General features: G+C 40.2%; 1 protein-coding gene across 1 annotated transcript in view; it reads right to left on the reverse strand.

The window, feature by feature from the left end:
• The window catches only part of adgrv1 (adhesion G protein-coupled receptor V1), a 110,556-nt gene that overhangs the window by 30,588 nt on the left and 66,655 nt on the right, over positions 1–13,313 (reverse strand). Inside the window, exons 74-83 of the mRNA XM_079450460.1 lie at positions 11,923–12,764; positions 11,446–11,563; positions 11,191–11,362; positions 10,702–10,944; positions 9,834–10,241; positions 9,465–9,649; positions 9,128–9,380; positions 8,226–8,365; positions 6,233–6,393; positions 6,005–6,105 (exon numbers count right to left, since the gene is read on the reverse strand). Coding sequence (XP_079306586.1) covers positions 6,005–6,105; positions 6,233–6,393; positions 8,226–8,365; positions 9,128–9,380; positions 9,465–9,649; positions 9,834–10,241; positions 10,702–10,944; positions 11,191–11,362; positions 11,446–11,563; positions 11,923–12,764 — 2,623 coding nt within the window. The remainder of the gene's footprint in view (positions 1–6,004; positions 6,106–6,232; positions 6,394–8,225; positions 8,366–9,127; positions 9,381–9,464; positions 9,650–9,833; positions 10,242–10,701; positions 10,945–11,190; positions 11,363–11,445; positions 11,564–11,922; positions 12,765–13,313) is intronic.

A 13,313-nucleotide genomic window follows, 5' to 3' on the forward strand; every position in this document is an offset into this window, starting at 1 on the left:
TATGCACACATGCTACTTACGACTCAATCGATAACAGCATATAGAAATAATCAATGAGATTTACATTCATCTACCTGTATATTTATCTCACTAAATACTGTGGAAAAATGTTAACAAGTCAGTCCTCACATGACATGACAATTTAAACATTGTTCAAGAAACTAGCTCTCTGCTCAAAACAATCTGTCGCTCAATTGTAGCAGGCACGTCCGTCACATTTCAACTGTTTTATTCATTTATCTGTCTGTACCTGGAATCAGATTAGACCTTGGTTATTATTCCCTCTAGAAAATGTTCCCTGCTACAGTTTATGACTACAATTTCACAAATATTACACTTGCCATGAATACTGTTGGCAATGTATTCATACAGCTGGGCTATCCTACGGTTTTTGCATATGTTTATGTCGACATGGTTGAAGTATTAATACATATTTACAAGCTTATATAGGGAAATCTATATAGCTCTGAGATGCAATGGAGTCAATTTGTCAACATATTTAGCATAGTTTGTGTTGGTTGTGGTCATGGAGCACAGTGACCCCTACAGACACTGTAACACAGGTAGAACAGTGGCTTACAGTTTCTGCAAAGCACTGGTAACTTTGCTAAATGTCATGAAAACGCTATTTCTATGTAATATTTTTTATTTATTTATTTGTTTATTTTACAGCTGCTTTGGCCACGTCTCCCAACAGACTGCACTTGTCACGTAGTCACACAGTCCAAGAACAATAACAAAAGAATTTAAAATAGGCCTAAAGTTTAATGATGGTTTCCTTCCTCGCTTATCTGACAGCATATCCTGAAACTCCTTGGATATCTGACAGAAGCTTGGTCACTCTGGAACCTTCACAATGGCCTTTGGCTATTTCGTTCTGTACTCTAGGTTCTGTCCTTGTAATGTGTGAACAGTTTCCACTGGGTAGAAACACTAAGCTAGAACCAGGGTCATTCTAAAGTTTAGCTTCATATCTTAAACCTGCACACATACAACAAAATAATATTGTGCAATATTGGTAGTCAACCTCAAGCTCACGGAGGTGTCCTAAAAGATTAACCACAGGTGTACTCATTGACATTAATATGGATATGGTCCACTACAACAAACATAATCATTGTTCAAAACAGTTCAAATACTTTTGTGTTCATTCATAACGACAAATCTAAAAAAAAAATACATGTGTTTGTGTTAGTGCTTTACGCCGGTCCCAATACTTTCGGGGGCAACTAAATACTACGAAATTCTACAGTTTTTAACAAATGTATTAAAAATGGCACAAGGTTGAAAGAGTGAAAGAGTGTGACCGCACTGACACTCATTCTTTTCAAGTCAATAAACAAATAGAGAAGCTGCTCATGAGGTGAATCTGGGGGCTAAAGAGCTTTGTCCTGTCTCACCCTCCAAAGTTCACGCCAAGTGGAGTGCACATGCTTGCCATGTGTCCAAAAATAGAGCAGCGAAGCATTCAGAGTCCAGAGGTTATCCAGCAACGTGCTGACAAGTTAGGAGCCGATTTGATGTGCAGGACCCTAATGAAGAATATCAAGGCCAATGAGTAAAGCTACAGCATACAAAAGGTACTGCAAATAAGCCACAGTGTGGCATGCAGAGAGTAAATATTGCAATATGACACTTTTTAGACCGCGTTTTAGTTCATTTAAGTGCCAGATTTACTAAACAGTGCCAAATATCGCTATGGGGAAAAAAAGCACAGATGGGAGTGGAAATTGATTTGGGTGATTTACACGCTGTCACTCTCCCCTCCACTGAATGAATCCTCTTTTCAGGTTTAATAAAGCGCAATATGGCTGCTTATCTGTTTTTAACCATACCTGTCAACATTTTGGTTACAGAATCAAAGCGTCGTCCCCTGCATTCAATGCGATCGCTCGGTCTCTGGGTGGTCTGTGCGTACCCCACGTTCTCAAGAGTTTACTGGGACAAATGACGGGAAAACGGGAGTGTTGAGGTGCGTCTATATTTCACACTATAAAGGGTCCAAAATGCAACCAAAAACAATGTGGAAGTTGTATGTTCAAAAGCAAATAAGCTTCTTGAAGAGGATTTGCTCTTTAATGAACTTATAATGCAAATTGACATGCACCACATATTCCCATCTCTGCATCTGAACAGCTTTTTAGGCTGTTAAATAAAGCCGCAAATACCAGTACAATGACATGTGCAAATCTTAGTAAATAGCCTTGTGTGATTCATTTAAATACTCTCCTCCAATAAAGTTTGCGTCTGGAGAGGATACAAATGCATATGCAATAAGGCAATAAGGAACATCTGTGTTCACGCTCTTCAGCGCTGTCTTCAGTAAGTTTCAGTTGTTTTACAAGTAAAAAGGCGTTTGCACTGCCACAAGCTGTTAGTATATCTGGCCCTAAATGTGTTAAATCATCCATGTTGGCACCGCAGAAGTCTTTTGTAAAAGTAGCGAAATCACTACATTGGAACTGTAACTTCTGAATGTTTACCACATTCATGAACAATGGTTTATCATGATTCCTGTACCCAAAATGGCATTGTACAGTATTTTTATGGCAGACAAAATATATAGATATTACCAATGAATTGAATTCATACAATACAAACTATACTGTATAATTCATATAAAACAAAAACCATGCAAAAATAATGCTACTTTTAGCTATATTTTATCCAGGTTTCTATGAAAGTTGTAGAGAATTGTGCTAAAGGCCACGTTTACCCACTGCATCTGTTTACAGTGCTTTTTTTGGACAGACATAAGGTGTCCAAGGTCTAATGTGGGTCATTTTGGGACTATCACTGAGTGGAGAAACTGCGGCTTTAAGCAAACACACACAATCCAAACCCACAGCATGATGACATCTCAGAACATGACAAATAAAAAGTGCTTTGTTGCATGTTGTCAAGAAATGAAGGCTTTAGCATAAGTTCTACCATCAAGTCTAATAAGGCCGTTCATTACATGTAGATCTAGCCAATCATCACTCGACAACTGTAGTATATTCGTCCTGTAATTTTTTCATTTCTCGAAAATTACATTTGACATTTAGACAAGACTTTTAACAGCAACGTACAGTGTATATTCCAGGTATACGTTCTTTATCAGTATGTGTTCCCTGGGATCGAAGCCATAATCTTTGCACTGCTAATGCAATGATTTACCAATTGAGCTAAAACAATCACCCATTATTATAAAACCCCTCAATGCATTACATTTCTGTGGCATGTTTTACTGTCAGTATGTGCTGATTTAGGGATCGTATTTAGGGAAGAAAGAGATAGTTCACCCAAAAATAAAACTTCCGTCATCATTTACTCAGGTTTGGAATAATCTGGGGGTGAATAAATGATGACAGAATTTTCATTTTTGGGTGAACCATCCCTTTAAGCTGTTCTGAGCAGTTAAGCTATAAGATCTGTGAATGTCTATAAGATGGCAGTCCATTGGTCCAATTCGATATTCAGATCCTTGATGTGGCTAGCAAGATACGAGACATTTCAATTCTGCATAGCAAAACAGAGAGCCTGACCCTTTGCTTACTAACACTGCACGCATCCAATGTTCCTTGTACTCAACAGGAGCACGTAGACACCTCGGTCCGGTTTGAGCCAGACCTTTTGAAAGAGGAGCGCTGTTGGGTCTGAATAAGCATGCCCTTCCAAGTCATTTCAGTATTAAATTAACATGCATGTCCACAATTAAATTACACAGAGACAACTGTGTCCTCCCAACCCCTCCTCACCCCTTTGTAATCAAACTGCATCGTGGGACCATCACACTGTTTGGATTCACTAAGCAGCATGAGTGTGTGTTTATAATACTTGTGTATTTCTGTGTTTGGTTGGAAGAAGTGCCACACAGACACACAGCACGCACGCACACACACCAACGGAACAGAGCAAAGGGGAGGTTTGAGAGGGCCAGAGATTTGCTTCCTTTTGCTCGGCTTTCTCACAGGCATTGTTGTGTTCTCCCAGACATTCTGACGTCAACCAGGCTATGAGAGTCACTTTCCCATTTACTGATTTACGCTAAATGAACATTTCAAGTTTTAAATACAGCTCCCACAGTCACCTTAAAGTATACCCCAAAAAGTATAACATTTGACATGGTTACATTTAAAAAACTCACTTATTTTAGTAGTCTTATAATGAATGCAACATTCATAACTAGACCTATGACTAGTAAAAATAAAAAATGTAATCCAGCCCAGTAATATTATATTATAGTACAGTATAAAGTAAACGAGTACTATAAGGTATAATAGAGCCTGTATTTTTTATGTAGATTCAAAGCCTAGAGGATATTTATCTTATAACCTTTTAACGTTCTCTGACAAACCCCAGCTGTTGTCGAACCGAACCTACGTGACGCATGAGTTCTTGGAATTTTCCACTCAATAGCATCCAGGTAAAGAAAAGCAAAACAATTAACGGATGACAGAATGCGACCAGGTTTTCTAAGCCCTGTTAATTAGACCCTTGTTTGTTTTCTTCCTTTTCTATAACAGAGCAGGACCAGTGGAAAATCCCCACCCCGGTCCACAGGTATCAGGCCACTGGCTAAACAGCCCCCCCCCCCCCATTTTAAGAGGCAAGGGTGCATGGGGATAGTTCAGTTGTCAGGGCTTAGCACAGTAGCCAATTTGGATGTGTTCGCCCAAGCTGTAATTACACATTTCTAAGAACATGTTTGTTGTCCCCTTACTAATCTAGCTGCATGCATTTGGATCTAAAGACTTGCTGATGTTATTGGGTTTCTCAGCATGCATGGTCTGAAAAAGAGATATGTGCAAAAACACACCTTCAATACCTAACTATTCACGCAAAACTTGACCCTGAGTGATCTTTTTTGCATTAAAATACATACACAAATTGCATAGTTTGTTAGACCATCTTTGTGTCTTTAGGATACAGTTAATAAAGGACCAGGATAGAGATGAGAATCCATCCACAAAACATTTCCATCCAAATTTTACTTGGTTTAATACAATTCCTGGCACAGTCCTTAACAGTTCCCCAAAAAGAAAAAATACTTTATTGTTTACTTCAAACCTGTATGACCATTTGTAAGTTGGTAACACCTAAAGGACGGTAACCAAACAAGACAGACCACTTGACCTCGATTTGATTGAGACAAAGCCACTTTGACATTTCTCAAAATATACGAGTCAAACATCCTCTCCGTAAACCAGGCCACATTACGCAGGAAAGAGCGTCATGTTGACGTCGTAAGTGGATCACATTTCTTGAAGCTGCGTCCTAGATCGTGACACTGATTTCCAAGCACAATTTATAAGAAGAGTTCAACTGAAGTGCCTCTGTCTTTACTATTCATACATTATCAGAAGTGGTACTAAATTTATGCAATACACACCAGGCCCATCTATTTAAACATTATAGACAGAATGTGGGGTTACAATGAACAGCGTAAACAGTCAGGCAAATGGTCACTCGGCTTAGACCAGCATGAGTTTTAGGCCTAGTCCACACGTACAAAGGTATTTTTATAAACTGAGTTTTTCCTTCGTCTAAAAAAACCTGTCTACACGGAACGGCAAGAACATGCTATAAAACGCTTTCAAAAGCATGCCAAACCAACTGGTGCCGATATAACCCAAACCATAAAGCCATGTCGGCCAATCAGAAGCCTTGAATCTGACGTCAAACAAAGGATATAGCGGTACGCATTCCAACGTCATACGCCAAATCTCCGGTCTACACCACAACACTGAAACCGGAGTTTCTAAAAATCTTCACCCTGAAAAAGTTGAGTTGAGTGAGTACTGCGTTTGCGTGTGGGCGAATGGCCGAACCGCATAAAAAAAACGGTTTTGAAAATACCCGTGTTTGTGTGGACAGGGCCTTAGACCATTAAAACTTGCTTTGTAATGCTGGTAGCCGAGATCCACACCATGGTTGGTGTCGTAGTCACGGTTAAGCTAGTTATGCAACCTGCACATGTGTTGAAAACCAGCTGTGCTCAGTATAATATATAAGATCTTACCTGAGTCCCTAAGCAGGCCACCATCATGTGTATAAGAAGTTTGGCAGCAAACATGAGGAATCTAGAGCATAGCACATGTGACACAATGGCCATGGCAAACCCTAAGAGTAGAAGAGAGATATAGATTGTATAGGATGCAAGTAAATCATTCATTTTTACACTTTGGTGATCTGTCATCAAGAATACAGATTCATTTGTAGAAATGTTTTTTTTCAACCCAGAGCTTACCTGAGATACAAATAAATCCTGCAGCATAGAATGCCTCATTGAATGAAGCCAAGCTTCCTGTCTCTGCATATGCTGTGTAGACAGACAGATGTGAACAGGCACACTCAACGAAACTTTGACTGTCGTCCACCACCCGACAGAACTGACCGTCAGATAACCAGCTGGAGAGGAGAAATCATCCAAAATCATGAAATGCCAAATCAGGTGTAATGACAGATTCATATAATCAAAAAGGTCGGCTTGTTTTTATATATATGCCTAAATATCAATTTTGTATGGCCTGCTGAACCCAATTGCATGTGAATGATTGAACAAATGCATCATTTCACTGAGCCAAAAGATGACAAGTCGGACCATTGAAACAAACAAGACCAAAAGGTCACAAGTAAATGCATAAACATAGTTACACACTATTTAATGTGAAATAGACAATATTTACAGAACATGACATTTCAGATGAAGGTTCAATGTGATTTGACAAGGGTTATTTAACAGTCTATCAGGATATCTTAAATAAAACCACATTAAACACATTCAACTATTGCAACACACTAACTTAACACTCCAAACTACCTCACATTATTCTGGATTTCTGCAATTACTAATAAATTAACAAATGATCTCTTTAGGTTTAGCTTTAGTTGCGTCACAATATACTGGTAGTAAAAATAACTGTGATGTTGTACTAATATATTGTTAATCCTACACATATTATAACAAAGCAAACTATTTTATATATATATATATATATATATATATAAAATATAATCAGTATTTGGTTGACAACTATTTGCACCTGTTTACCATTTTACTTTAAGAGCCACAATGGTTACAAACTATCGTTTAGCCTCATTACGCTTGACGACAGTGTGTTTCACAAAATAAAAGGAGAAATTGACTGATATCCATTCAATTTAAACAGATCTTTAGATTGGCTAAAGAGCATTCAATGCGCAGAACCTTACATGCACACATGCACATGTTCTACAGAATGAGTTGACCTTAAAAGTGTTTGTCATGCCAGGTCAAGAGCCCTGACCCTAAACACTTAACTGTACACACTGTCTGTCTCACTGATGAGTGTCAATTTCACACAAACCGAAGAGACAGACGAGGTCAGATATTTACACACAAAGGTCATTCAAGTTCATTAGAGTGAAAATTTGATTTTTTTTAAGCAAATAAGCCCTGAAAAACACACCGGGCGCACGGCACAGGTGAACTCTGGGCGTGTCCGAATACACTTTAGCCAGTTTATTTGCAGGGAAAACAGTCGGCGTGCCTGGGCGCATGGTCTAAACAGGTTGTCCCGATTCTCTTAATGAGTAATGGGTGTTTTTTGGGCATAACATGCAGTAAAACCAATCAGTGTGTCATCTTCCATTCCCTTTAAGACCAGTCGCACTCACGCCATGGCGGATTCGCTATTTATACGGCGGAATTCGGAAGAGCAGACACTTCTCCAGAAAGGAAACGCGTTTGCTTGTGCAATCAGTTGTTAAAGCGGACAAGCAGACCATCTACAGGTCAAGCCGGATTTTTGTCTTTATATCCACAATAATAATAGTAATTTTTACATTGTCATTCACTTTTATAAATCTTTGGCATTATTGTGTGCTTCTGTGTGGAATAAGCAGAATCTACGAGTACGAGTATTCCTAATGCACTCTTCAAATAACTAAAACAAGAAGTCTGTGCACACCTCTTTTTATGACCAACACGCAGAAATAAGCACAAATGCATTTGCTATTTAAACAACACTGCACAGGATCGGAAAAGGAGATCTGCAACGGGCTGAAACTGACAAAAACATTTTCGCTGCACCTTGCGCCGGGCCCACTATAACAAAGTATAACATACTGTTACATTTATGCAATATTTATCCAAAGCGACTTCAATTGCATGATACGATACATTTGTATCTGAGTATGTGAGTAGGTTAAACATACTGTATATAGTCTTCTAATTTCAAAAACCTCTATTTTAAATTTACCTCTCAGCAGCCTGATTCCACAACAGGCAAAGAGATTGGCGAGGTTTCCAGCGTCGGTCTAGTGTGTGTATACGGTAGACAACCTCTTGGCCGTCAGCGAGAGGCTTAGAACCTCTACTCTGCAAGCTGACAGAAAAAACCTGCAAAGACAATATAAATGTATGATTCAGAATGGTGTCCGTTTAAACAAAACACATAATTATGTTCATCAATTCTTTATTCAGTGTAAGCCACAATGATAATTTGTGAAGCCACACATAATAACATGTAAAATTACACAACACGTTTAGAGAGAATGTAGAGTCTTCTAACTCAACAGTGTCATCTACTGGTCATGAGTCTACTTGGCAAAAACATCAGTCATTATAGACCAATTAAACCAAGCTGCCCTAGGACGTCATGGATCTGCTGTACACAACTCATTAGACAAAATCAGACATGCTATATTATTCACATCTAAGAATACTAATAAAACATAACACAGCCCCATAGAATAATAATTGTGTATTGTCTCTTATGTATTATTAACGCTCTTTTGTTCATGAACTTATACACCCCAAAATGAAAAATAAAAACGTTTTCATATTCATATTTGGAAAAATGTTTGCAACTGAGATTTCAAGGGCACCCTTGACTACAACCTTGACTACAATAGTAAAAAAAAACGATTGTATATTTTTCTTTGTTCTGTAAAACACAAAAGAAGATTTAGACATTTAACAGATATTATAAAGAATTAAGGAAAACAAACCCCAGAAATCCCATTTATTAATTTGAGGTTTTGGGGTAGAGTATCCCTTTAATGACAAAGCCCATAAAAACACAACCCCAACTCTACGCTTAGGTCAGGTAGCCTATCCATTATTCCTATGCCCACACAGTTGCATAATAACAGTTTTTACCTTGTTGTTTAATGCGCTGGCTTTGGTGTTGGTGAGGAACCAGTGTTCAGTACTGTATTCAGTAAAGTGCAGTTTACGGCAAGCCGACAGGGCCATGTTCTCTGCGGGTAGAGCCGGCACTTCTAGCAGTGTCCCAGGCAGGGTAAACGTATCTGTGTTACTTCCTGTAAAGGTGTGGCCATTGATCTGAGTGGGGTACCAGTGATGAGCAGCTATGGTAAAATACGGACAAGTGTCCAGTATGGTTCTGCCTCTGGATGGAAGAAAAATTAAAGCAAGTCCGTGATAAAAAAACTCGGAAAAAAGGCCAGGTCAACAAATATAAAAAAATTCTCACCTCTTTCCTTCTGCCCCACACTCTGTGTCTGTGACCAGTGTGAAGGCAAAACGCTCTGTCACCTCAGCCAGCTGGCTCAGACCTCGTGTATCTGTCCGACTGGGCTTCGCCATGGCACAGAGGAGGTCATAGGTCAAGCCACGGCTGGTGTTTTTTAGTGGAGTCTGTTCAGCATCTTTTAATATCTGTGAGAAGGAGAGGGGTGTCAAAAACATGAAACTGTATTATATAATAACACTAGTACAAGAACTTTTTTTGAGGTGCTATTTGGGTCCGCAGTAAAAGATCTGAGGTCATATCTCTATCCGTCATTTGGGGACATTTTTAGACAATTATGGCTAGCAAACACACACCCCTCTCTTCACGTACCTTGTTGAGTGCATCTAGCACTGCTGTTAGCTGCTCCTGAGTGATATCCTTACTAACTTTATTGATGAGGCCCTGCAAGACTCTGTTAATGATGGTCTCATCCAGAGGCTGATGCAACTGGTCAAGCATGGCCCAAATCGCCTGAGCCTCAGAGTCTGAAACCAGAGTCAAATTAGACCTCCCAAATTCTGGATGAACCCGAACCCCACCAGTGGCGTCAGAAAGAAACACATGGAAACGTTTGGGTGTTGGGTTGGAGGAACCAAGGTCAGGTGTGAGGGCCACGTCTAGGTTGGCACTTCTCTGTCCAATATCAAATGTCAGGGTACCCTCTGCCCTAATGAAGTCTTGCCCTGCCACTGCAGGCCAGATCAAAGTGGGACCGATAGACTCGGCTTTCTGAAGTTCCTGTAATAGCAAATGACACATTGATTACCCCAACATATACTCTACCAGAACATCCACTTTCTGGGAAGATGCATCAATGAATTAAGAACTTCACAACTTAAAGCCACAGTGTATAATGCCACATTGGACCATGCCAAATTCTACTTTCCCAGTTCCGCTCTGCAACAATATATATTAGCTCAGAAGTATCTTTTAAGAACTCAACGGCCTTACTCAAGAGTTCTTATCGTTGCCACATTCTTCAACCCGGCTTATGAGTTTGACAACATCTTAGGCATGTCATCATTAATGAGGTCACATTATGAAACAGGTTCAAAGAGAGGAACGTATGTAGTGGTGGTTGGTCGCGTAGCTTCTCTTTGGTTAGAGCAATGAATAAGCCGGACTCCAGGGTCACAGCCCGCACATGTCAGCAGGCTACATCTCTACATGTTTTTTATCTTTTTATCTAGGATCTCACCTGCATGCTGTACTTGACAGAAATAGCAGACGCTGTATTGGCATCCCTGTAGACCTGAAGACTAACACTTGTGGCTCTTAGGGTGACCACGGGAAGTCTGGATCCTAGGGCGAAGTACACCAGCCCCCGTGGGTCATCACTCTCCAGCATGGTGACATTGGCAAAGCGAGCAGTCTGGTTAATGGCGGCACCCTCACCCACTTTATAGACCTCCACCAGAAACCAAACTTGGTACTCTGGATCCTGTAATACACAAAACAAATATGTTCAAGATTAATTCCTACTAAACTGTATAAAAATAATTCAGGCCAAAAACAACAACTGGTAGGTGAACGAATGGAGTCAAAAACAGTAAACAAATCAAAAAACAGTCAAACGTTCAGTCATATCAAAAAACTCTATAACTGTAAATTTGGACATATTTTCATTTTATTTTTCTGAGTCGAGAGGACAAAGTCAAGCACTCCACTACCGAAGACTTAACAGTACCTTATCAGGCCGGACCTCCAATCTGAGGGTGCAAAGTACTTCTCCTTTCCTGCAATGCGCTGTGCCTGAGGTCTCCTGCAGCTCTCTGGTCAGATTTACTCCTTGATCGACAGTAGAGTGAACTGTCGTGCTGAATGTGACCCGCCAAAACACCAACACATCTTCAAACGCCCTGGAAACATACACAACTTCATGTATAATGGACAGTGACCGTCACTATTAAAAACACAACACCATCTTAAACACAGATAATACCTGTTTTCCTGCCTCTGAAGAAAGAGCGTGATCGTCCTGTTCTCCGAGTCCTCATCCAGGACCTGTCCTGACTGAGAGCTCAAACTGAAGCCAACTATACCATTCTGAAGATCACTCCCTGTAGAAGAGAAACAAACAGTAGCAGCGGAGCTTTGAATTATGGGAGAAAAAACTAAAAGCGGAGTGATTGTTAGGTATAACAAATTGTTAGCAGTCTATTTAGCAGCTATCCCAAATATATATTTACTATAATATTACAACAATGGGAAGAAGCTTTAATCTAAAGCGTGTTCAAAGTACTGTTTAGTACTGTATGTCTGTTCCTTAGGGACTGAACCCATGACCTTTGCATTGCTAACGCAATGCTCCACCAGTTGAGCTACAAGGACACATTTGTAATTTATAAAACTTTACACTGCTGTAATGAGCTCCAGGAGCTCTGCAATAAACAAAAAGATAACAAATGAATCGCATTACCCAGAATAATGATTTTGGCAAAGGAAGTGAACCCCAGTTCATCTGGCACACTGACAATCCCTGCTCCACCTTCAGCCTCGCTAAGGTAGATAAAGAACGCCTCTTGTCCTTCTGGTTCTGGATCATTCAGTATAGCAACACTGACTTCCACCTCGTTCTGGCCTTCTAACATTGTGACGATCTTGGTCTCCAATGCAAAGTCCTGCCCTTCCAGGGCCCATGATCCATTATGCTCCTGATGAAACTGGGCTACATCCACCTCTTGGCTCTTTAGGCCACCCGTATAGGCCCTGATTTTGACACTGACCACTCCAGTGAGCCCTACTGTCCTCCGGACCCTCAAGGCTAACTTCTGTTGAGGCGCCCCCTCCTGGTTATCTTCAGAAATGCGAATTAACGCAGGCCCAATACTCAAGAGTCCACCAACCACATCGTTAGCAAGGATGGTAATCGTAGCTATACCATTTTGCGATACAATGCGAGGCTGAGCTTCGGCTAAAGGCAAACTGGCACTAAGATCACGTACGCTGGTTAAGTTAACGTAAAAGTTCTCGTCTGGTTCTGTCAGGGAATCATCTAGAATGGAAAGACGAATGGCAGCAGATGACTGGCGGGAATCAAACAGAACCTGGCCGTCAGTTATTGCTACAAAGTCCTGCCTGGGATGGGCAGTACCAGGCCATGTCTCATAGGAGATGCTGGACCGGTTGCCACGGAAGCCGTAAAGGCGTTGGACGTAAAGGGTGATGGTCTGTACGTCCTCCTCGATGACGAGGTGCCGAGTATCAGGGTGAAACTGATACAATCCCAATGGCTCCACCTCAGCTACTGCGTAACCAGGTCTGAACACATGCATCATATGAGAGCACAAAGAATGAAATATAATTAGACATGAGTAATACATATTAAAAGCGCATTTTTAATATACTTAACATACATGTATGCAAGTATTTAGACACTTAAGTTCCAAACCTGAAATGTGTGGCATCTGCATATAAATGATGGGAGACCTTTTCTAAAAACTAGCTTAACTTTTCTATTTTCCATTTTTGCAATTATTTTGAACCAGCAGGACACAAGGTCATTTTAGTCACAAATACGGTACCCCTCAGTTCACACAAGTTCCCTCGTGCTTAGCTGTTATTTAAAAAAGATGCATAGTATATAGTATAGATTACTATTCTGCACTACAAAGCAAAGTGCAGTAACTACACATTTGGTCAAAATTAAGATAAGGTTTGAAATGGGCTTTGTAACTTCTGTTCTGTCCTTCGATCAGTCTCCTGGTTGAATTTTGTCCCGTTTAAGAGAAACAAGGGTGTCAATATTGCAGTAACTGGCTGCAATGACTGGCTGGTGTGAAAACTTTGAAGGCATTTTTCTCAGTTTCA

The sequence above is a fragment of the Barbatula barbatula genome, assembly GCF_947034865.1.
Source record: "Barbatula barbatula genome assembly, chromosome: 2".
NCBI lineage: Eukaryota > Metazoa > Chordata > Actinopteri > Cypriniformes > Nemacheilidae > Barbatula > Barbatula barbatula.